Source organism: Cyprinus carpio, chromosome A13 (assembly GCF_018340385.1).
Source record: "Cyprinus carpio isolate SPL01 chromosome A13, ASM1834038v1, whole genome shotgun sequence".
In the NCBI taxonomy this organism is placed as follows: domain Eukaryota; kingdom Metazoa; phylum Chordata; class Actinopteri; order Cypriniformes; family Cyprinidae; genus Cyprinus; species Cyprinus carpio.
In genome coordinates, this window is record NC_056584.1 from 20,918,745 (window position 1) to 20,945,403 (window position 26,659).

Sequence of the window (26,659 nt, forward strand, 5' to 3'; positions counted from 1 at the left end):
TGCCCGTGTGCTCAGTTATCAAAGCTCATCATGAACAGAAATACACACAAAGTCTGATTAAGTCACAAAAGGCTATTTAACGCTCCTTAACTCTCTATTGAAAGTTGCAGGGCTGCATTCTTGTCTCGTGAGCTGAACTTCACATGCACTTTGCGTGTCCACCCTCGTCTAGCCGACTGTGTATGGCACAACAGTAGTTCACAGAAATCCTGAAGGAGCCATTCACTCTGAATAAGGCACTTATTGCCATGTTTCTTTGTTTTTTGGAAGTCTTTCAGCGTTTGGTCATTGAACTGCACCTCTGCTGTTCTTATGGTATACTTCTATTTTATAATGTGGATTATGAGATTCTATGCATGTTCACAGAGTCTTTTATAATGATGTTATTCCATTTTTTCCCCATGTTGTAATATCTTTTCCATACTTTTCAAATGTACATTGAGCTTAAAAGAACATGTATACCAAGCATATTTAAATATATCTGCTTCTTCATCATAGAACAGGTCTTACCAGTAGGGCGTCCCAATGAAGGATTTCCTCTTTGCCATGGTGGCCGTTATTTTAGCAGCGACTCCAAAGTCGGCTGTAAAACAGGAAGATTTGTTTAACATTCAAATGGCACACAAACACACACCCTGCAATTATTGCGTGACCATCTCACCTAATTTGACATCTCCATTGTCAGTGAGCAGAATATTCGCCCCCTATTGCACAATGAGTTGAGAGTTATTAACTAGCAGTTAGAAAGATAGTTTGAAACAGGTAGAACACCAAATATAATGAATACATATAATGATTATAAAGCTGTATTACCTTGATGTCTCTGTGCATCTTCCCTTTGGAGTGCAGATAAGCCAGACCCTAAACACACACACACACACACAAATCATCTCAAGATTAAATCATCTTAAAGGTTTAATATAATAATAAATAAATTCTCTACAGCATTAGACCATGTGAAAGATGACCATGTTTGAATGACCTTACCTGTAATGTCTCTCTGCACACATAGGAGATCTGAAGTTCAGAGAGTGGACCTGTAACTGCACATGTACACAAACACACACATATTTAGCAGTGTAATACGGGATAAAAAAAAATAAATTGAGGGTGTATATTTTCAAAACACACAACCAGTTTACCATGATAAATGTCTTGTAAGGATCCTCCACCGCAGTACTCCATACAAATCCACAATTTCTCACGGCTAGAGAGAGACAGAGAGAAAAGTATATCTTTAAGCTTAAATGTGGGGCATTTAAATAAATCTTTAATCTTTTAAATAACTAAAAATCTTATGTTTTATAATCGCAATAAAATTTTGTCATCTAAAATACTTTATTAATAGAAAAAATCCAATTATTTGTTACCAGAGGTAGCTGCCAAAGTAAGCCACAATGTTGTGATGGGTGCATTCCTTCACCATAAAAATCTCCTGCTGAATGATTGAGAAATCATCACCTAAAAGAGAGAGGAATCAATATATGAGAGCTGTATAATTTGAACAGTGAAAATAAAGATGGAGTGCTTGAATCAGACAACACAGACAGCATATCAGAACTCATGTCAGTTTTCCTTTACTTCTCCTGAGCGGATTTTTGTTAATTTTTTACCAAATATAAAAAAGGTCTCCTAAGGTGGAACTCAACCACTCTTTGATCTCTTCACCCTCCTCATCTCTAATTAGTGGTCGACCGATATATCGCCAAGGCCGATATTTGGCATTTTTCAAATATTGGCATCGGCCGATAAGTTTTTAAGTTTGGCTGATGCGTTCGTGGCGGGACTTTTATTTTGAACTGTTAAACAAAGGAATTAAAATGTACGCAAAAAAGTATTATAACGATTGCTTTTATACTGTTAATAATAGAAAGGTAAACGTTATAATACTTTCCTGTTTCCGTCAGCATTCATCAAATACGCATTTATATAATTGAAACAAATCGTTGAATGACTAATGAACATCTAATTTCAAAAACCTTGCAAATTTTGTCAAATCCAGCTGAGATCTTATGAAGTGTGCATTTTAGGGCTGTGCGATATTGAAGAAAAATGCGATATGCGTTTCGATATTGCTTAAAGTGTGTAAAATTAAAACATTTCAATTATATTTTATAATATTTAAAAATGAAAATTATATAATCAATTTGTTTCACATTCTTTCTTGGAAAAGAAAAGAATCACTACAACTTCTGAAAAAGTGAACAACAGTTTTTTAGCAGTACATAAAAAGAAATGTCACAAATCAGAAAATGTCATTTTAACATCAGTGTGAACATACAAACAAAAAAATTTATGACACTAATTTTATTTTATCGTAACTTTGCTTTCCATACACTTTCAGTACTTCTTCATATACCATAGCAAAAACTATAGTCTGAGAAAGTTCAAACATGATTAAAGGCAAGTGAACAGTCAGTAAAAAAAAGAAAGAAAAAGAAAAAAAAAGAAATACACAATTTACAAGCACAGATAAAAATAGACCGTATTATTCAGGTACAGAAATTTAATAATTAAGTGTAAAATAACACTGCATAGTGTTCATTGTATGAATTAAATTTAGATTAATCTTTGTTATAGCTGTTTTGTTGTTTGATTAACATTAGTGACATATTCAGCAGCACGGATTTATAGGCTGCTGTCCCTTTAAAACAGACTGCATGGATCCAGTATAATGATACACATCCGATTTTTTTCTCAGCTGTTTACATTCATTTAAAACATAACTGACTGCGTTTACGAGAATGATCGTCGAGGCGGGTACTATTGACATAATTCTGTGTGTATGTGTCTGTTCAAACATGAGGAGTTGCGAAAAGACGAATCAACTGTGTTCGTGCGCCATCTGAAACGCATCTGTGTGTGTGTGTGTGTGTGTGTGTGTGCGCGCACACACTTCAGGTGCGAGTCAGACAGCAAGACGAGATGGCAAAGAGTTGTTTTCTGCAAATTATTGCACTTATCTCTTTTTAACAGACCTAGTGCATTTGTATCCTGTCGATCATGTTTGCTCTGCATGACGGTCAGTCCTTGCGAATTGAATGTACAAGAGGACAGTCCAACTTTCATGTGACGAGCGATTGAAAAAATTTAAACTCGTGATTTCAAATTATGCTGCGCTTCATGCTTTTTGCCTAATGTCATATTCATGTCATTTTCACTGTGTGCTGTATGTAAAATGGGTTACCTTGGCTTTGTTTGAAAAAAAAAAAAGTGCTCTGTTGGTTACAGTGTTTACTTCCTTTTTAATTATATTATTAAATATTTGTTTATTTGTGAAAAATACATTGTCATTTGAAGTATAAGCATGTTTATTTGACTTATTTTTTTAATCCATTTTCAAATGATTTAAAATTTCTTAAATATTAAATAAAATTATATCTGCTTTATATCGGCCACCGGCCACCCTGCTTTCCAAAATATTGGCATCGGTTGTCAAAAAAAAAAAAACAATATTGGTTGATCTCTAATGCTAAATAAAGCCTGTGAGTGTGATGGGTTTCCCCCTGTTTCTTCCAGTAATACAGATAATTAGCTTAGCTTCCTGCTGGATCTGTGTTAATACCAACACACGTCATGACAACACTCAGGTCTCTTCAAGAATGAAGGCATTGAAAACTGCTGAAGTATAATTTTTCTGAACACCATATTTGCCTGATGTATCATTATTCCCATTATTATTACTCGTTTCAGATGGAGTTGAACTGGAGTTTGTGAACTTTTTTTTTATTATAAACACCTGACGATGCTCATTGTTTTTATATATTACTGAGAACATTGAAATAATTTTTTTTCCAAATTCAGTTTTTTTCATTTTAATTTTTCTGGATTCCATTTTTGTTTTTCAGTTTTAATATTTCTGGCCCCTTTTTTATGGTAGCCTATTAAATATTTTTTTTTCCGCCTCAGAAATTATGTGTTTTGCATTAAAAAAAAATCCTGGTTATCAAATAAAGGCATAAAACATTAATTCAACTGAGCTTTTAACAAAAAAAAAAAATAAATAAATAAAAAAATATTTAGTATTAACATTAAACCATGAAAGAAATATTGTGTAATTATTTCTTAAAAAAAAGTTGCAATAATTTTAGTAATAGTAGTTTAGTAATTGTATTTAAAAACTTATTTGTTCCACTACAGGACCACTTAAGTGAACTTTTATTTATTAAATTTATAATAAAAACTTGGTGACCAACAGCATCTAAAATATAGACGATACATATGCATTCACATGCACTGTAATCTAAAATCTTAAGTCAAATACTTAAATGAATGATGTGTCCTTTGGCCCATAAAAAAAAAAAAAAAAAAAAGATGCTATAAGGCAAAATTTCACACCTCAAGCTTCACAACCTGCTCTGTTAAAGGAGTGACACACACACCTTCATGTTTTAAAGAGCTTTCATTCACCGTGTGACTCAGAAAACAGGCATCTTTGCCCAAACACATGATCTGTTTATGACTTTAATGGCTGTGGTACAATAAATACTGCACTGATTCCTGCAGGTGGTGCGATTTCCTTTACACAAGAATTGGTCATCCTGATGCGCAGAGAATCTCTTGATCGGTTCAATACAACCAATAATCTAACCAACAAAAAAACTAAAAAAAAAAATTAAAAAAAAAAAGAAAAAAAGAAAAAACTAATACGATGGAGAAATGTGTCCTCCCTTAAAACATAAACCAAGGTTAATTACTAGATTTTAAAGTAAGATCATTACATTGTAAAAACTGCTTTTTAATATGATGAAAGAGGTAGTGTAGTTTCTTAAAACAGTCTTTCGATATGTTCTATGACCTCAAACCTGTAATAGTGTAATAGATGTTAAACAGCTATAGCCACTTCTCTATTCTGCTGCCGACCTTTAACTTAGAAACTCACACACAAAAAACAACCTCTTGTTCCACACCGACAAAAAAAATTACATCGCGGTCAGAACAGTGACAATGACTAGAAGGAACAATCAGTCACACTTTTGCATTTTATCACCTCATCCCTGGTACATCTGCAGCATCACAATGTATGTTTGTGTGACAAACAAGAATCAGCACAGCAATGAAGTCAAGCCCACCAGCTCTGACCACTTCCTCTCCACTCAAGATAAACAGGCCATGCCCAAGAGTGTGTGTCTATGAGATAATGAGAGTCTGTGTGTCAGAAACAGCAGCAGGGCCTGAGGGTTTGTCTTCTGAAAGCTGAACTTAGGCAGCTTCCTCTGAGCTTGATGCACTTCTCAGAAAACAAGCTGTTCATATATCAAGCTAGCCATAGCTAAACCTGTCCCTTTGGCTACAATCCCCGAGCTCCTCGATATCTTGGATTGGAATTCCCACATTTACAAAACTAATTACAATTTGGGAGAGGATACAACATTCTGTGAGATTTTTACTGTAATTCAACATCATTATACAGCCATTTAAATTAAAGGGATGAACACAATCACAAATGTACTGAATTCACACAGCAATGCAGATTTTTTTTTTTTTTTTTGACTAATACTTTATTATACTTTTCTAGCGAACACAGTTACCAGCAATGACAATACGAATTTTCATTTACTTCAGTTAATCAGTGTGGACAGTATGGCTGAGAACAAATATAAAAAAATATATATAAAACATAAATATATAAATACATGCATATATGTGTAATATATTCTATGAACTACATTATAGTGAGCAGGATTTTTAGATTGAGCTGAAATATTTTCTGTCTCATTATGAATATTCTCTAGTGTGTTAATGCCTTTGTCTGACCAAGGAGAGCAAGTGCATACCTTCATGTCTCGTAACAGGTAATAATTGTTCCAGTTTATTTAATTGTTTTCAGTTTATTTTTTACTCATTCCCATAGGTTTTGTGCTTATAAAATTTCCCACAAACACATCAAAGAAGCTCAGGACAGTTGATGGAATTCATCATTTGTGTCTTGCCATTTAAAGTCTTGCCATTTAAACATGCACATGATTTTAAACTATATGGTAAAAATACAATAAAAAGTATTACAGTAATTTTGTAAAATATTACTACAACTTAAAATAACTGTTTTCTACCTTTTAAAATGTATAAATATATATTTTAAAAAGTAACTTATTAAATTAATAAATAAGTAAAAAAAAAAAAAAAAAACTAAACTTTTAAACAGCAAAGTATCTAACACCATAATTACAGCATAATATGTGTGGTTTGTTTTCAAGGGAGACAATTCCATTTGTTTGTCATGAAATTGTTTTTAATTGTCTTTTACACCAAAGCTGACAGACCGAGAAGAAATTTATTAATTATAAGTAAATTCTAAATTTTGATGTAACAATGTGAAATATTTGGGAACACACTTAAAACTACATAAACGACTTGCGTGAAAAAGCCTCACTTATCTTGAGGCATTCAAATGCAACAAGTATACTAGACGTCACTGATTAGATCTCTTTTAATGTTCTGCCAACAAAATGTTTTCTGATATTAGACAGAAACTAGTACCAACTATCTAATATATTGGAGTTTATACAAAAAAAAAAAAAAAAAAAAAAAATCAAAGGGATGCTGCAAAAATAGCCCACAATCTAAACCCATGATCTAAACCTGTGGCAGAGAAATTAGCCAGTTGTTCGTGATAAATTTAGAATTGAAAGTATCAGCAAATGGATCCCAAATTAAAAGTGCACCAGAGGGGAAAACATTATTTCATCTTACTCACAATTAATGATTCCATTATATTTAGTCATGCTCTGCACATTTTACAATCGGGAATCATATTTAACATTTCCACAAACAAAACTGTGACAAAAACCACCCATCCGCTCTCAGCAGTGGAACAAGAGCCTAGACTTCCACAGCAAAAAAACACTCTTGACAGATGTCCCTCTGGTCAGAAACAGTTGCTATGCTCTGACTTAGTGTTGTCACGGTACCAAAATTTCACTATTCGGTACCAATACCAGTGAAAATCCACAGTTCTCTGTACCAATTCCGGTACCAATGCAAAACACAAAAACATACTAATTAAAAAATTTGACTATACTTTCATTTAATCCAAACTGTATACATATTTAATTTTAAAAGGATTTTAAATTTTAAAGCCAAGAATAACAACTAAGTTAGCTTAACAAAAAAAGCCCAGAACTGCTTTTCTGACTGATATGACACAAACAATGTTAACCATTTGTACATTCTCTAACACGTATATTTTAGATTCACAATTCATTAAAAAGCCTCTGGTGTGTAAAAATAGTAAATATCATCATATCATCCAGTTTTACCCTAATAAAAGTTATAGGAGCATTAAATAGTTAATAAAGAAACTTAATTCTAATGCTCATTATATCAGCGTTAGCTGCGCTTATGCTAACGATTAACTACTCTAATAACAGCGTTCATTTCAAACCGACATTCAAATTAAAATATTTCATAGTATTCATAACAGAAGCGGTGTTTCCCACAGCGGCATATGCAAATTCATTCTCTGCCTGCAGGAGGTGCTTGTAGAGTGCGCGAGAGAGAGAGGTTTCCCCAGTAACTGCTGTAATCAAATATGCGCTCACAAACACTTTTCTGAAGACAGTCGGTTTTCTTCAGAAATACAGTGAGATAAAAACACCTGCACCGGGTTTAGAATTTGACACGTGCAGTGCTCATGTTTATTCAACGAAGTCAAAGCCTTTTGGAAAATCAGTTTGTTGCGGTCAGTTTTGATATTTCCCAATGTATGGAAAACACTGTGAAACTTACCTGCTTAAACTCATCAATTTGACCTTCTTTAAAGTCTTTAAATATTTTTATTAGTTCCCTCCCTTTCCTCCTTTTGAGGTCACCTCATCTCAGTGCTTTTATGAAGAGAGCGCATCTGCGCACCTTTCGGATAGCGCACCAAGAACTGGGTTGACCGGGTACTCGATACCACCGGTACTTAAAAAAAAATGGCACCGTAACATTTTCATTTTTTTAGTACCGACTTGGTACCAAAGTACTGGGTCTTTTGACAACACTACTCTGACTGGATCGTTTCTAGGTGGTGGACTGTAAAAAAGGCAACAAACAAACAAAGAAATCTGTCCTCTACATTGACAAGAGTGTCTCAGCTCAATCTTTTTGAAGATCCTTTCCTGCAGCAGGGTAAGAATGTGGCTAGTGCAACAATAGTTACAGTCAGTTCTTCAGTTTTTCAGTTCTCCATGCGATACCGTTGGTGGTCACGTACAACTCTACACAAATACACACAGATGCACAGACAAAAACTGCAGCTGATGGGCTTCTTTTAAAGGCGACTGCTAAACATACAAGAACAAGTCAGCTTTCTAAAAAGGCAAACGCACAAAAGAGCTCACACCTGCTTTCCAGGTGGATATCAGATTCCGGTTATTTTTCATGCACACTTTGTCCAAATGTTCCTCTGGTGCCTCCCTTCTCAACTTCATATGTTTGATTTCACATGACATTGACAAAAACAGCAAATGACACAACCAACAGAAGGAATCTGATAACAATCAACAGCATCATGCGATCTGACACTCTCTGACAAAAACGCACACACATCATTCAGCTCACCCTGAGTACTATAAAAGGTCAATCTGCCTCTTTTGGGACCAGAGTATGTGAGCAGAGTGGAGTGGGAGTGGAGCGGCGTGATTTTGCCTGGAGCTAGGAGGGGATTTTTTTGAAAGTCGAGTGTTGTGGTTTTCACTCGCTCTGAGAAACCTCCGCTACCGCTGCATCATGAGCACAAATTATGCCAAATCACACATTAAACATAATTAGTTAGCTTGACAGATATATGGATCACATACGAAGGTAAAAATGGCGATGGATGAGTGGGGGAGATTAAAGCATGTTGTAAGTTGTACAGTTTGTTAATCTCCACTCTAAACTAATGTGCTGCTACACTGCTGCACACGGACAGACCACACAAGCTCGCACATAACGTACAGATCACGTGCATACATTCAGGAATGAAGAAAAACGCAGAAGTTACAGCATATTTTTTCTGTTTCTGAAGTAACTACCCTCAGCTTCGCCATAGTAGAGAGAGATGTGCACAGACATGTAAGCTAAGCGAGTTAAGCAGTCATTTAATAGGGACTTAGGCTAATTGTAGTGTTCCAATAAACCATGTTAAAACTACTCTTCTAGTATTATGCATTTACTTTTTCAAGCATAGTGAAATAATTTAGCCATGGAGCGAAGGCCAAGCAGTGTTTCTGTCCCGGAGCAGAGTGATTACTGAATGCTTGGAGCGTGGAGGGGAAACTGTTGCCGCTCCACTCCACTCACATACTCTGTGACAGAAGTGTTGGACATGGTTACATTAGAATTAAAGCAAACAGAGAGCATCAAAGGGAACTTGTGTAACTTCATTCTCTATAAAGGCTTCTCAAACCAAACCAATCACTCAGTGGGAAAAATGGTGAACTGATTTCTAAGTTTACTGGTAAGGGATGCCAAAGATTAAACTTTTTTTTAGCAACTTCCCAAGCAAAATTTCAAGGGATTGAGGCGACATATGATTGTGTCTACATATTATGGCTTTATACAAGATGCAAAACACTTCAAAAGTCTCAAACAGGGTTGTCCAAACCTGTTCCTGGAGGGCCACTGCCCTGCAGTGTTTAGCTCCAACCCTAATTAAACACACCTGAACCAGCTATTCAAGGTCTTCAGACTGACTAGAAACTTCCAGGCAAGTGAGCTGGAGCTGAATGAAGCTAAACTCTGCAGAATGCTGGTCCTCCAGGAGGAGGATTGGACCCCTCTGGTCTCAAAAATGTGACCCAACTGAACCGTACAGCATGGAGAAAATATATTTGTGGTTTGTTTGACTGTACGGTGCTCCCATCTAAACAGCCCTATTTAGGTTCATTTGAATTCTTTGAAGCACTATGGGAAGTGAATTTTTTTTTTAATTACAAGTATACTAGAGATGTCAAAAATTACCTTTTCATATTGTGTCATGTCCACCAGTCCCTTCAATAGGGTAACTAACAGGTATTCAACTGTAAACATTTGTTGCACACAAACAATCACAACTATGCACAAAAGAATTCACTACAGTGTGGTACAAAACTATGGTGCCAAAACTCTCTTCTAAGAAGTTGTGACTGAGAATTTTTTTTCTGTTTAAATGCACCACACAATTTGGGGGGGGGGGGGGGGGTCTAATTAAGGTGAGTGATTTAAAATAATAAATAAATAGGGCTGCACAATTTGACTATAATAATAATAAATTATGATTATTGCCAAAAATTTAAACAAAACAAATATTACTATTGCACCAAATAAAAATATTAAACAAAACAAGAAAAAATATTTTTGTAATACTTAATGGTGAAATAAAAATTATTCAAGATAAACAATATAATAACAATAATAATCAATTGTATACAATTGTGTGTCTGTGGATTTTTAAATTAAACCATTAAGCTTTTATTTTGTCAGAAACCATGCTCAAAATGCATGTTATAAGCATCCCAATTTAACATGAAGCACATGCTGAGATGAATTTGTGTGGACCAGCAATAACTATGAATCCAACCGTTCTGAGACAAAATACCAGATCATAATACCAGATCATAAGCTGCTCAAGTGAAAATGAACATAGTGCCACACTTCACTCTGAAACATGCAGCGCATATATTTATATACACCTTACTGCCATATTACATCCTACATCACTATAGCTGATCATCTTTTATTAATAAATACATTTTAACATAACAAGCACAACCAATATATATATGGGACATAATTCAAATATTTAGACTTTACCTATATTTAGACCACATTACTAAGTACTTCCAATGACAATGTTTGTTTCTCTTGATCTGGCTCTTAATGATTTCAGTCATCTCTTGGGATATTTGAAGTCTGGCAGTTTTGTCCATAATTCAATGCTATAACTTACAAATACATTATGTTAAATATGAACTAACTGCAATTGGACATGTGCGTGAGCTATCACCAAAGACCATTTCCAAGCAAGTATAAACTCTGCATAACTCTTTACACTCATTTAAAATTGTGGGACAGGACTCTGTCGAGAGGTCCCAGCAGAGCCTGAACAATCTTAATTTCTCCTTTCATTCTCCATTGGTAAAAACAAAACAGGATGTGTAATATGAGCTACACCACAGACTTCACATACCACACCTCCTCAAGCTCAAGAGAATGGCGTCATACTCACCGGGCTCAAGTTTGATGATCTTCACTGCTGCAAGTTCTCCAGTGGAGATGTTACGAGCCTGCAGAATACAAACACAGGGAGGGAAGAGTGATTCAAAAAGGAGAGAGCGAGAAAAGTTTCCGATCAAAACACTGGAATGTGAGCGTGTAAGTGAGAGCCGCGTCTCCGATGGAAACAGTCTCATCGTTTCCAAATGGAAGTAGGACGACAGCCATCAAAACACATAAGCACACACAGAAAAGAGACTTTTGGGCTGTCCTGGATGAAATGTTCATTACCTCTATTTTAGACAACTAGTATTTTAGCCAGTGAATTTTCTTACCATTTCTATTAATGTTTTATGATTACTGGATATCGATTTTTATGAACTTTATTGGGGATATAACGATTCACTTACTCAACGATTCGATTCAATTCACGATTTTGATTTCATGATTCGATTCACAGTTTTTCTTTTTTACAAAATGAGATTTAAGTCCTTTAATTATTGCTTGGACAAAATGCTGCACGTTTCTTTGTGAAAATTAAATATAACACTATAATAATAATATAGCACTTGCATATTATTGCTCTTTTGATGGTTTTGATTGCTTCTATTGTCCTCATTTGTAAGTTGCTTTGGATAAAAGCATCTGCTAAACATCAAAATTTAAATATAATGTAAATGTAAAGAACAAAACTACATTTAAAAAAATGTAAATCAATATTTTAAAACAAGCCCCAAATCAAATAAATAAGTAACAAATAAAAGAAATCTCTTCATATAAACAAAATAAGGCTTTTGTGTGCTCTTTGCATTTAACATCACTGCAACCACTGCATTTTAATCATGACCAAACAAATATGCTGCATACATGCAACATGAGCAGTTTTTAATCTAAATTAGATTGCATAATTTTGAAATTTGACACAAAAACAGAATGGTTTGACTTCAGTTTTGTAAAGCTATACATAAATAATATCTGAATGAGACGCAAATTTCACTCTCTTCCAGCAGGTGGCACTTAAAGCGTTTCCTTGGTTTCTGCTGTAAACAAAGCAGCGGTACACTTATGAACTTTAATATGCATTATACAGAGGCAAGATGAAAAGAAAAAATAGCATCTTAACTTTTCTAAAGACAGTAAGTTCCCCTCAGACATACATTCATATAAACTCCTACCCCTAATTGAATCGTGATTTGTTTTGCATCTCAACTGATTTGAATCGTCACATTTTGAATCGATTTTCAACTGGCTCGCAGTTAATCGTTACATCCCTAAACTTTATAGAGACTCACAAAGAGAAATTTCAAATTGACCATACAAATATCTATGACATTTATATGATTTTATGTATTCAATGTCTTCTCCAGATCTAGAAAATCACCATTTTCAAAATTCCCAGAAAGGATTTTCTGAACTCTGTAGCTTGCCATATAACCTGCAGGTTTGATTTAGCAGTTCATAAAAAGTGTTTATCTTAGGACTGAGCCAGATAAACAGGAAAAATATGATTGTGTGTGTGTATGTATGTATGAGACAACAAGATTAAAAAGACACATACACATCTGAGGGAGAACAGCAAGTGTTAGGGAGGAAGTTACATGTGGCCTGAGCCTTAGTGAGAAAAACACAGCCCACTACACGTAACACCAATCCCTGTCTATGCCGTCCATCGTTAACACACAACAAAGTGTATCAGTATGACTGATTTGTACTATCTTTATTGTAAAACACACAGTAGCACCATGGAAGCTATCAGTTATCTGGATCAGGTAACTACATTATTATTACCTGGCAGGTAAGATAACAGTATCCATAGCATGAATACAGTTAACTAATCTTAATACAATTTAAACTGTATACTGTAATCCATTATGATTCAGAATACAATTCCTAAACTAGTTTGTGACCAGTAAACCAGCCCATTTTGATATGTAAACTAGGGCTGAACAATATATTGAATAATCACAATATATATGCAATGGTTTTGCTGTTGACAATAAATTAAGCAAAACTGTGAAAAAAGTGATTATTTTAATTCAAACTTTCTATTTCGATAAATCAATTCAAGTCATAATTATGTAAAAAAAAAAAAACCTTACTTCTGTTTTTAGTATGTATTGTTCTATTTAGGGCTCTTTGAAATATGCTTTATTTTTTCTAAATTCTGTTTATTTTCCCCCAAATTCTATGTTTCTGTGTGTACGTTAAATTAATTTAATAACAAAAAAAGCATGTCTTATCAATTAAATTCATTAATATTTAACAACTTAACATATTAAATTTCAACAATATTGGTGCACATAAATTTTCTTAAGCAAAACGTAGTGTTAAAAATAAATGAATAAGTAAATAAGTACAATAAGCTGTTTAAAAACAAACACATAATGAGTTATTAAATATAATTAGAACAAATCCTGTGAAAAGGAAAAATTATATACATTTGTAATTGAGATAATAGCTTTAGGTGCATCATCCAGCCTTACAGTAAACAGTAACCTTAGGACCCTAATGTAATCGGGCGGATCAATGCTGCTGAACCCTCAGATAATCCACACACCCAGCCAGGAAGTGTGTCCAGCGAACAATAACAGAAGCAGTGAATGTAATATGCAGACCAACACACACACTCCTGCACTCTGCTCAATGAATGGAAACTACAACATTCACCAGATTTCCAAGCACTCCCAGACCGCTGGCTACATCCAAATCCTTTGGGGACAAAATGTGTGTGTGTTTAGTCTGCAAATAAACAAATTAAACAATAATGTTGCACTCAGACTCAGTAAGATTTTTTTTAATGAATCTCATTCAGATCAAGAACTCACAGATCCCAAATGCCCTTTTCATTTTCAAATATTTCTACTTTATTTCTTAACAAAATGTATGAACAAAACTCAAAAAGATTAATTCAGCTTTTAGCCAGAATAAACCAAGTATTAACATTTTCTGAAGAGTTGTGTTTGCATGTGTAAAAAACTGGACAAGTTATTTGTTGAAGTTCAATATTAAGGATTATTGGTTTGTTTAAATCTATTACTCAAGTATGAGCAGCAATAATAATAATGATAATAATAATAGTGATGCTTGCCACTAACTGCATCACCTAAAAATTTAATTTCCTAATGGTTTCCATCAGCTTTTTGTTTTTTAACTACAAAAGACACTATAGAAAACTTCACAGGAGTATTCGCTAGGTCTACTTACATAATAAAGTTCAAACCAAACTGTTCTTTTCATGGTAACAGCTAGGGCTGTGATGGTCGCCTTGACAACCACGTCACCGTGGTGGTTGGTTGCCACCGCAGTTGTCCACTGCCACCGGCGGGAGTGCACGTGACATCACGCACTCTACGCACACTTGTTTTGTATACAAGTGTATTAACAGTAATTGTTGCAAATTGTTTTATTTAGACTTTAAGTCTATGGTAACTTACAAATTATCTCAAACAGCGTTTCCTTTAGATTGGCAGGTTTTAGCGCAGGAACAAATAGTTTATGCATTCAGCAAATTGATTTTGTGTTGGGCGATTGACCTTGTTGGGAAGCCAAATAATACATCGTCGATCTGGAGCCATCTCCTTTCATGTCACCCATCCGCATTTGTACAAGTGTCTTCAAGTTCCCTGGCTCCGTTTTGTGAGCTTCCACTGACTGCATGCGCACCTTCCCAAACGGACAAGGCTTTTTTCAGTAAACCATGTCTACACCGGGCACAACACCGCATCGCAACAGCTTTGTCTTGTGTCTACACTGGACATTTGAACTCTGTGTCATGAGTGTCCGGTGTATTAATGACATATGTGGATGGTTGTTTCTAGGGCTGTGACAGTGGCAGATATTTACCACTGCGGTGTTAAAAATCTGCCACTGTCACAGCCCTAGAAACAACTAACCACATATGTCATTAATACAATGAAATGTTATTCTTTTCACAGGAGCTGCTACCGAGACATTTTCTGACCTTATATGGCCCTTTTCTCGAGGGATTTGGAAAGGCAGTAAATGAACTCATGCCGAGATAACGCACGGTCAGAAATGAGTCTCTTTATATTCAGAGCTTTAAATCTTGCCAGACATATTCCATGTGTGGTATGACAGACATTTCATGAATGTGACCTGCCACACTTCCTAAAAACAGCTCAAAACTAACAATATTAATAACTAAATAAATACATTATTCATTTATCTTGCTACAGCTCATATAGATAACCCTCTGTATGCAAATGGCGACCAAAGTGCCTGAGGCTGATGACTCCTAGTAAAAATCCAGACCCAACACGGAAATATTACAACCACATAATCATATTAACAAACTATTACTGGCTAAAATTGAAAAGTAATATTAACTATACACACACACTCCTGAAAAAAAGTTTGGGATCATTAAGATGTTTTAAATATGTATTCTTCTGCTCAGTAAGGCTGCATTTATTTGACCAAAAAAACAGAAAAAAAACAGGAATACTGTAAAATATTATAACCATTTAAAATGATGGTTTTCCATCTTAATATACTTGAAAATATATTTTATTTCTGTGATGCTAAGCTGAATTTTTATCAGCCATTACTAGTTTCTTCAGTGTCTCATGATCCTTCAGAAATCATTCTAATATGCAGATTTGTGATTTATTATCAATGTTGGAAACAACTGTGATGCTTAATATTTTTTGGAACCTGTGATACTTGTTTTTCAGGATTCTTTGATGAATAAAGTTAAAAAGAACAGCATTTATTTAAAATAGAAATCTTTTCTAACAACACTTTTTTATCAATTTAACATCCTTGCTGAATAAAAGCAATAATTTCTTAAAAAAAATTTTTTTTTTAAATAAATACAATTACTGACCCCAAACTTTTGAACGGTAGTGTATATTGTAACAAAAGATTTATATCTTGAATAAATGCAGTTCTTTTTAACTTTTTATTCATCAAAGAATCATGAAAAACAAGTATCACAGGTTCCAAAAAAAAATTAGCAGCAAAACCGCTTCCAATATTGGAATATTAGAATGATTTCTGAAGGATCCTGTGACACTGAAGACTGTAGTAATGATGCCGATGAAAATTCAGCTTTGCCTCAAAGAAATAAATTATATTTTAAAGTACATTAAAAAAAATTGCAATAAAAATTCACAATATTACTGTTTTTTTTCTGTATTTTTGATCAAATAAATGCAGCCTTGATGAACAGAAGAGACTTCTTTAAAAAAATTACATTACGTTACAGCTGTTTTATATATATATATATATATATATATATATATATATATATATCTCCATATATATATATATATATATATATATATATATATATATATATATATATATATATATATATATATATATATATATATATCCATTAGGATTTTACTATCTGCGCTAAAGGAGACATATAATAGAGTTGTCTCATGACTCCATGGTATAATGGGTCCGGTACCTTATACACGTCTCCATAGGTCCCGCTGCCAACTCTCTGGATCAGCTCAAAGTCATGCTGTGGGTTTCTGCGCTGAATCTCCCCTCCGGACCGGCCCAGCGGATCCATGCTGTCGGACTGGAGGATTTACAACTTTAATGACCCAGATTCAGTTTTACAACAGACCTGCAGTCCACATCCCCCTGAAAAATAACAGAAACCAGAACATAATGTGATTAATAACAGCAAACCTACGATTAAACTGACAGACAGACAAACAGGCTTAGAGACAGAGAGACAGGTTTACAGATAGAAAGATAGACAGCCTTTTTATAAAAACTTTTTCAGCAAATACATCTGTTAGCAAACTATACCTGCTTTTAATAGTGTAATTGGTGCAGATGTTTCTTCATTTTAAAAACATATATTTTTAAAATACAATATAGGAGATTTTAAGCTGTGCATTCATTTGTATCATATGTCATTTGGACACGTCAAAATTATTGACGGGTGTCAGGAAGCGTTAACTGTCCAAAACAGGTGGTTTGTTTTTAAAAGTTTCGCCCTCACTGTAAGAAAGAGAGTTTAACTTTTTTTGTTTAATGTTTTAATAATTAAAGTTCATTTTCTGTCTGAATCTCCGTGTGTAGAGCTAACTCAGCTAACTTCTGCTAACTAATCTCACATAATCACTTCAGTTTTAAACTTCATTTTTAAAGACAAAATATAAATACACAACGATGTTCATAACCCAGTTTTTACAGATATATAGTTGCATTTATCTGGTGAGTGTTTTAAGTGCCTCTCGCTCTGGTAACGTTAGATCAGCCAAAGCTAATGCTAATGCTATCAACAGCGTCAAACTAGAACACAAAATAAATAACTTAAATTCAGAAACTTCACCATTTGTGCGATTAATCTTAGTCCTCGGAACTCATGAAGATTTAAAGTTTTCCTAAATGCCGAAGTTCATTTGCGTCGAAATAACCATCCAAACAGGAACAGAGAGAAGCGCAAACTAACTTCCAACTGGAGACAGTTCACCAGACCACACACGCGCGCACGCACGCACGCACAGAAAAGCAAACATAATATATAAAAGCAAACACAGTGTTAAACATTACACAATATCTCTTTCACTTTAATTCACTCACTGAATTTCATGTGAATTTATGTGAGCAATAATGGTACCATTGTAGAGACAAAATAGTATCTGGTTAGACAACAGTTGCAGTCAATATTTATAGTGAGAAATAAATAATTAAAACAATATATAAAATAAATAACTGGTGTTATTTATTTTTGGTGTTTTCATGTGTAAGATGTATATATCTTTTACGAAGCGTATGAATATTATTCTTTTTTAATGATTATTAGACCAAACCGTTCACAGTTATTTGCAAATTCGCAGTCCGAGTGAGTATATTAAATAAACATAAAATCAGTGTTATAAATCAATGTATGTATTTTTGGAGACATTTGTACGATTAAAAGCAAATATTCTATTATTAATCTATTATTATTATGGTTTGGAACGACATGGGAGTACGCGATTAATGACAAAATGTTCTTTCTGGGGTGGAGCATCTCTTTAAGTTATTACATTATAGATGTTTACCACCCGAGCGTCCCACAGCGCCACCAGGCGATCTAATGGTGCGCTACACATTCGTTTCAGATGAGAATGAGCCTCCATCACAGCCTGCTGATTTCCAGCATCGCATTCGTCTCATGATCGCTGTTTAGAACCGAGCCGACTCGAATTCTGAACAAAACACCCAGTGCGACATGGCGCGAGACAAAAAGGACAGAGACAGCTGGGGTAAGTCCATATTTAATATAATAAACCACCCAGACGTGAGACACACTACGAGACGGGTTATTGTGCGATTCTGTAAATTATGAGGATGCTGTTACATAGACACTCTGTCTGTATGTTAAGGAACACACACAAGTAAACACAAACAAAACAATGCTTTTCCTCTGCCCAAATCAGCTGATTTGGTCCGGACCACAGCCCTGTTCCGCCCTGTATCTGTGCGTGTGTCTGTGATGACAGCTGTTTTACTGCAGTAATAGGCTGTCTATATTTAAAAGCAATGTGAAATTTGCGCTATTGTAGGTTTAATGTCTGTGGAAACACAAATTGGTGGTCGTTTATAAAATGCACCCACCCATTTCTCACAAATTTCAGTCAATAATATGCTTTATTTTTTTTAAATAATACATCTTTGTGTTATTGAGACTGATGTTTCAGTTGAATTGATTAGATCACACGTCGCAGTTCTTCTGTTTTTCTAAAATCAGAAGTGATCTGACTGTGTGTGAAGTGCTGTGCATTGATGCCAGCAGTGACCCACATAAGCAGAGCTCTGTACATCTGCTACCAGGCCTTGCATGGAGATGCTGGTTTATATAATATACATGGTAGCCATATGAATGTTTGCTGCTCTTAACAGGCCTGAGCAGGTGAATATGACATGGTAGATAGCAAGAGAGAGAGAACAGGAGAGATAGAGAGCTCTACAAGGTAATTTGAATGTAAATAATTTATAGTGTTGGGATAGTATTGGGGTTGCTTTGGTGCTGACCAATGGCAGAAGTGTAAATGCAATGCTATGAACAGCTTCATCACATCCTTATAATCTGAATTAGCCCTGGTTGAAAATATCTAATGTTAGAAATGTTCTAATTCCCCTGTCAATATCCTTCACTGTTCAGCTGCATGTAAGAAAAGCTTGACAAATGCATCAGTTTGAGGGCAGATCCTTGATGACAGAGGTTAAGATCATCACTAAAGCTCCATTAGGACGGTCTGCTACATTAAGCCTTACTAAAACATGACTCCACAGTTTCTCCCAGGAGAATGTTAGATTGAGAAAAGAGAGATTTGATCTTGGGCAACTAAAATATTCTTCCATAACATTTGTCTTATGATCACTTGTCTCTGATGTGGATTTAGGCTTCATTTGATATCAAATAGATGATTATCTTAAGCATAATGTGACATTAATGCTCCATTAATTCACAAAAAAATGCTGTTTCCCACACACACCCAACCAGAGTTATTATTGGTAACTGAACTAACTATTAAAAACATTTGTGTTAGTTAAAAAGTTGAAATTATGTGTAAACATAAAACATTTAAATAACTATAAACTGAAATAAAAATGAATGAAAAAGAATAATAATAATAAAATGACTAAGACATATTAAAATGACTTATTACAAAAAAATATGAAAATGAAAACAAAAAAAATACAAATAAAAGCAAATTCAAAATATTAATATAAAATATTATACAAATAATACTAAAATAACAATGGACGACAGTGTACTAACAAACAGACTGTCACTTTTTTGGTCTTTTGATATTGAGGTATCAGTACAACTCATACATTATGATCCATATAGAGCACTGCATTTAAAACCAGCAGGTTTAAGAACATTAACAGTACTTTACAGGTGTCTCTGTCGGCTGTGTTTTGCATACATTGCTGAAGATTATGTCTATGGTTACAAGTTACCACTTTGACAGTCATTGCAATTGCAGAAATAACATTTAAATGTGGTTGTGTTCAGGGTCTTTTGTGGATAAAAACGTGTATGACTGGAGTTCAGAGGAGGAGGAGACAGATGGACGGGCACGTCCCGTGCAGGTGTTGGTGGTGAAAGACGACCACACGTTTGAGCTGGATGAGGCTGCACTCTGTAAGATCCTGCTGGCCGAAGAGGTCAGAGACAGAGAGGTGGTGGCCATCTCTGTGGCAGGAGCCTTCCGCAAGGGCAAATCCTTCCTCATGGACTTCATGCTGCGTTACATGTACAGCCAGGTGAGATAGAAATACAGTATTATTGCTCTCAGACTAGTTCCAAATCACAATCAGTTTCTTGTTTTAAGTTTGTGTCATCTGTAATATGTGTGTTTGCATTCAGGCCAGTGATGAGTGGCTGGGAGACCCGGACGAGCCGCTGACGGGATTCTCATGGAGAGGAGGGTCAGAGCGGGAGACCACTGGCATTCAGATCTGGAGTCAAGTCTTCCTGGTGGACAAACCAGATGGTAGCAAGGTAAGATAAAGAAGTCTCACCAAGGAAAGATGCTTACCAAGGCTGCATTTATTTAATCAGAAATATGGTAAAACAGTAATACTGTGAAGTATTATTACAATTAAAAATAACTTTCCTATTTCATATATTTTAAAATGTGATGGTAGAGTATACTCACTCGCATGACTTGAGTGAATCTATAATCAAACATATTTATGTAAGACAGAGCTTGTAACTCAGCCCTGAATGTGAAAATGAAACAGCTCCACTATACATGAATGTAGTAGAAATGCATTTTGCTGTTTTTCCCTTAGGTGGCAGTGCTGCTAATGGACACACAGGGGACCTTTGACAGCCAGTCCACTCTCCGTGACTCAGCTACTGTATTTGCCCTCAGTACCATGATCAGCTCTATGCAGGTAGTACACAAATATCCCTCCCAATAAACCGTGACCGTGTTTTCAGTGTAACTGAATGGGACCTTGATCTCATCTTTTCTTTTTTAAGTGTATAACATATCTCAGAATGTCCAGGAAGATGATCTTCAGCATCTGCAGGTATAGCGACACTCATTTTACCACCCGCAATGCTGCTGAACTGTAGTAGTTATCTTATCAGACTTTTTAATGACTATTAAAAATTATTTATAAAGCAAAACAGAGTGTACCAAAAAGTGCTGTGTAATTACAAAAAGATAATATAATCAACATTATAAAATAAGAATGGCAATTCCAGGTTTATTCTTGAAATTAGATAAACTTGACAAGCTTGTACGCCATCATTTTTTGAATGGTATACAGAAAAGCCGCAGGTATGAAATTAATAAATATCTTGAAAGGACATTTATTAAGAGTGCAGTTTTTTGTTTTTGTACTGTGAAAAAGCAAAAATGGATTACTATAATAAAATGTGTTTGCGTAAAAAAAAAAAAAAAAAAAAAAATGTTTTTGTTGACCTTTATAGCTTTTCACTGAATATGGTAGACTGGCCATGGAAGAAACATTCCTCAAACCATTTCAGGTATTTTTAAAACTTTTTGTAGTTTCATTCTGAAACCGACTGTTCTTCATTAAAACTGTCATTATGAAATGCTTTTTCATTACATTACTATAAATGACCATAACTACTCATGTGGTATGTGTTATTTCACTAGTCAATGATCTTTCTGGTGCGGGACTGGAGCTTTCCATATGAGTTTCCCTATGGACAGGAAGGAGGAATGAAATTTCTGGAAAAAAGATTAAAGGTCAGTAGGTTAATATAAGGAAATCTGGAAGGGCTAACATGAAAATCCTGAAATCATTCAAATAGAACCACCACAATGTGTGTTTCTGTGTAGATCTCAGAGAATCAACATGAGGAGCTGCAGAACGTGAGGAAACACATCCATTCCTGCTTCACCAACATCTCCTGCTTCCTCATGCCACACCCGGGACTCAAGGTGGCCACAAACCCACACTTTGACGGCAGATTGAAGGGTATGTCTACAGATGTACACTAATCAGTAGATTGTAGCTGAGCTCATATATGTGGAAACTATGTTGGCGTCCTTAGACTGTGAAGTACAAAAACAGTGTAGAAAGACACCTGTTTCCAATCATGTGTTTCAGAGATCGATCAAGAGTTTATCAATAATCTACAAGTGCTTGTTCTGTGGTTACTATGCCCCAAAAACCTGGATGTAAAAGAGATAAACGGAAGCAAAATCACCTGCCGTGGACTTCTGGAGTACTTCAAGGTAATAGTTTGTTTGAGGTAAAATCACCACTACTAGGAATAAAATATGAATTTACCAACCAATATGTTTATTGAGAATGCACCAGTATTAAAAATCTGTCTGATAACTTTAAAAATATTTTTTATTAATAGCAGGCCAATAGTAATATTTTATGTTTTGTGTATCATTAACAGTGTTCATAAAAACTAAAACAATTTGATCACTTATATAAGCTAATCTGTTATTACTTATGCATAAAAATGACATGGTACATGCATAATACTAAGCTAACAACAGTTAAACAGCTACCAAAAGTGAGTCGTCCAAAACTTCAGAAAAGTTGGATGAAATTTGGCTTTTATAACTAGTCCCGCAATGTTCTGTAATTCAAAAAGCCCTAGAATATTCCAGAATGTTACAGAAACTTCTAGAATGTTGGCATTCTTGCAAAAGGAAAATATCTTTAAAAAACATGTAAAATAGTACAAAAACTTATCTGTGCTTAACCACTGTTTCATAATTAATGATAGTTCTAAAATTGACCTGACCTAAATATTTACCAAAATATTGATGCTATGTGAAAATAAATAGGGCAATAATAATAAGTACCACAGAATTACAGAAGAACCATAAAAAAAATAAGTGAAGCAAATTTGTTACATTAGTGTAACAAAAATAAAACACTAAAAACTAAAATTAATTCTTTAAAGTGAATTTAGGCATCGCAACATGCCTTTACTGTATAAAGTATAGTACAGTTTGAAAAATGGATTTTTTTAATATTTGCTAGACATTATATTTAACGGTGTTAAATGAGGCAGTGGTAATCTGATTGTAAAAACAGAGGAAATATCAGATGAGATCAGTAAATAAAAAATCTTCAACCAATATGGTAACAATATATCCAATAATAATAATGAAAAAAAAAATATATATATAAAGTCATTTTTATTTAGTTTAGAATTGTTACAGTACAATTTGATATTTTGAATTCTTGAAGTAAACTGAGCAGCCGTTTATGATTTTAGGCATATATCAAGATTTATCAGGGAGAGGAGCTGCCACATCCGAAATCCATGTTACAGGTATGACCTCTTAACCTTTAGCACACACGTTGCACATCCACAGCCTGACATACCGTAAATACACCCAAGAGCTAATAGCATCATACAGTGTGACAGGGTTAGGGTGTGTTTGTATGCACAGGCTACAGCGGAAGCAAATAATCTGGCCGCAGTGGCTGCAGCTAAAGATCTATACAACAGGAAGATGGAGGAGGTGAGTGTGACAGCTATAAACAGCTGACTTCTCATGGTATAAATGTGACTCATCTTCATAAAATTTGTTTTACGGTACAGGTGAGCGGAGGAGATCGGCCTTTCCTTGCACCGAGCGAGCTGCAGGCGCGTCACTTAAAAATCCGTGAGGAGGCATTGACATTGTTTCGCAGCGTGAAGAAAATGGGTGGAGAGGAGTTCAGCCGGCGTTACCTGCTGCAGCTGGAGGCGGAGATCGACGAGCTGTTTGTGCAGTACATCAAACACAATGACTCCAAGAACATCTTCCACGCGGCACGAACACCCGCAACGCTGTTCGTGGTGATCTTTGTGATGTATGTGGCCGCAGGGATCACGGGGTTCGTGGGGGTTGACATCATCGCAAGCATCTGCAACATGGTGTTGGGCTTCGCACTCATCACTCTGTGCACCTGGGCGTACATCCGCTACTCAGGAGAATACAGAGAACTGGGCGCCGTCATTGATCAGGTGGCCGGAGCGCTGTGGGATCAGGTAAAACACAACATTTCAGAATCAGGATCAGAAAGAGCTTTATTGCTAGGTTTGTTTATGGTGAAAGTAGCTTCCACAGAATGACAGATACAGATAATAAAAGCGGAATAAATAATAGAAAATGAAAGTGATGTGACATACAGCCAAGTATGGCGACCCATACTCAGAATTCGTGCTCTGCATTTAACCCATCCAAAGTGCACACACACACACACTCACACTGTGAACACACACCCGGAGCAGTGGGCAGCCATTTATGCTGTGGCACCCGGGGAGCAGTTGGGGGTTTGGTGCCTTGCTCAAGGGCACCTCAGTTGTGGTATTGCCTGCCCGAGACTCGAACCCACAACCTTAGGGTTAGGAGTCAAACTCTCTAACCATTAGGCCACGACTTCCCCCCACGACTTCTTACTGTCACGTTTTTTTTTTTTTTAGGAAATAGCCATATACAACACATTTTGGTAGAAAGGCACAATATACAAAATAGACAATAGATGGTATTTGTGTGTACAGGTGTGTTATGTACAAATGCTAGGAAATGCCCATAATCATGGTGTGTTAAATAAATAAATGCATAAACAGTGTTGTGAGTTACATGTTTATTGTAAAGTTAATTGTTCATGAGATGGATTGCCTGAGGGAAGAAACTGTTCTCAACAGTTCAAAGAGGAAGTAAAAGAGGAAATAAAAACTTACTGAACTTCAAAAACAAATAAGCATTTAGATGTTTTTCAGCAGGCATTACTCCAGTCTTCAGTGTCACACGATCCTTCAGAAATCATTTTATAATATGCTGAATTGGTGCTTAAGAAATGTTTTATATTATTATCAATATTGAAGTTGTGCAGCTTAATATTTTTGTGTAAACCGTAAAGATTTTTTTTCAGGATTCTTTGATGAATGGATCGCAAAAACAACAACAACAAAAAACGCGTCAATTTGAAATAAAATTTTGTATTTACTGTATTTAATTATTTACTGTCACTTTTCAATCAATTTCAGTAAGTCATTGCTAAATAAAAGTATTAATTTCTTTAAGAAAAAATCTTACTTACCCCAAATCTTTGAATGGTAGTGTATACACACGGCATATATAATAATAATAATTCATAAAATAAAGAAATAAATTTAAAAAAAATCCTAATTTATATGTCGTATAATGGTGTGTGTGTGTGTGTGTATGTGTGTATATCTATCTATATATATATATAAAAACAACTTTCTCATTTATGTCAATGAAAGAGTTTGATCACCTTGTTTTTGTGGATTAAAATGTTTACTTAAAATGTTTCAGGCAAATGATGCATGAAAAAAACCCTCTGTACTCTTTGAAATTCTTCAAAATATAGATAAGAAATAAAATTGTAAAATCTTTGATGAATTAAAAGTTCATACATATACACACAAAAATATAGATATATATATTTACATTTATGCATTTTGCAGATGCTTTTATCCAAAGCGACTTACAGTGCATTCAGGCTATACATTTTTTTTTACCATGTGTGTTCCCTGGGAATCTAACCCACAACCTTTTGCGCTGCTAACACAATGCTCTACCACTGAGCCACAGGAACAGGAATATATATATATGTGTGTGTGTGTGTGATAAAATTAGGTCACATTTTTACTACAAATTTAGTAACTGTATTCCTCATTTCTTTGTTTTAGGGAAGCACAAATGAGGTAAGAGGGGGTTTACTGTACCTGCACACACCTGAACACACTATTTAGGCATAAACACAATTTCACAACATCTTACAACCATAAAGTGAGATCTCACATTAACATGTTGTATCTTTCTGTTGGCTCTCTTAGGCTCTGTATAAGCTGTACAGTGTAGCGGCAAACCACAGGCAGTTGTGTAATCACGCCTTCCCTGGACACCAGACTGACCAACAGCCTGAGCAGAACAAGAAACAAAACTGACCCCCCACGGTTTCACACAGACGCACTGTGGACAGTGACAGTGGAGCGTAGTCAGAGAGAGAAAGATACGCAAGACTGTTTGGCACTACAACAGGAACATATCGCTACAATCACCCACCACAGCAACATCCTGCACCTACAGTTCAGGCCCATGGTCAGACGGTGAGGACGTCGGTGTGAAGAATCAGACTGAAAAGGGTCTCAAACGATTCAGTCTGACTACATCACTTGCGCCTGGATTAGAAGATCACAGTATTAGTTCTGACAGTACATCTTTTCACTGTAAATCCTGATACTCTCTGACACTCACATGAAAGCAGTCTGTTCTTATTTTGTAATGGATGTCGTATGTTGAGTTCAGTGCTATTTATAAGGGAATAAAACACTAAATGTTTAAAAACACAAGTATTAGTCATTATCATGGACTGAACAATGTGTTGAAGTGATTTCACCTTCCATCCCATCATATTTGGGGCAGTATCATTGTCCATTTTCAGAGGCATAAAACCTGAAAAAAAAAAAATACTCTGAGAGAACCTGCACATTTGCTCCACTCAATGGTAATCACAGTAGAGCTCCTGGGCTGCTATTTGCAGT

General features: G+C 35.2%; 2 protein-coding genes across 3 annotated transcripts in view; one reads left to right on the forward strand and one right to left on the reverse strand.

Moving 5' to 3' along the window:
* Nucleotides 1–17,646, reverse strand: part of LOC109059144 (mitogen-activated protein kinase kinase kinase kinase 5-like) — a 31,188-nt gene extending 13,542 nt beyond the window's left edge. Inside the window, exons 1-9 of one of the 2 annotated variants that reach the window (XM_042769319.1) lie at nucleotides 17,480–17,646; nucleotides 16,598–16,779; nucleotides 11,174–11,231; nucleotides 1,371–1,461; nucleotides 1,143–1,207; nucleotides 988–1,043; nucleotides 814–861; nucleotides 662–704; nucleotides 511–583 (exon numbers count right to left, since the gene is read on the reverse strand). In XM_042769319.1, the coding sequence (XP_042625253.1) occupies nucleotides 511–583; nucleotides 662–704; nucleotides 814–861; nucleotides 988–1,043; nucleotides 1,143–1,207; nucleotides 1,371–1,461; nucleotides 11,174–11,231; nucleotides 16,598–16,705 (542 nt within the window). In that variant the 5' untranslated portion in view covers nucleotides 16,706–16,779; nucleotides 17,480–17,646. The remainder of the gene's footprint in view (nucleotides 1–510; nucleotides 584–661; nucleotides 705–813; nucleotides 862–987; nucleotides 1,044–1,142; nucleotides 1,208–1,370; nucleotides 1,462–11,173; nucleotides 11,232–16,597; nucleotides 16,780–17,479) is intronic. The other variant, XM_042769320.1, reaches the window with a different exon arrangement.
* Nucleotides 17,647–18,221: 575 nt separating this feature from the next.
* On the forward strand, nucleotides 18,222–26,467 carry LOC109059145 (atlastin-1-like). The gene is made up of 14 exons (XM_042769321.1): nucleotides 18,222–18,398; nucleotides 20,159–20,409; nucleotides 20,513–20,647; nucleotides 20,941–21,045; nucleotides 21,133–21,183; nucleotides 21,590–21,646; nucleotides 21,780–21,872; nucleotides 21,966–22,104; nucleotides 22,237–22,364; nucleotides 23,372–23,428; nucleotides 23,550–23,621; nucleotides 23,702–24,133; nucleotides 25,805–25,819; nucleotides 25,952–26,467. Exons 1-14 carry the CDS (start codon nucleotides 18,365–18,367, stop codon nucleotides 26,060–26,062), a joined length of 1,680 nt encoding a protein of 559 aa, XP_042625255.1. The 5' UTR covers nucleotides 18,222–18,364; the 3' UTR covers nucleotides 26,063–26,467.
* Nucleotides 26,468–26,659: the final 192 nt, after the last annotated feature.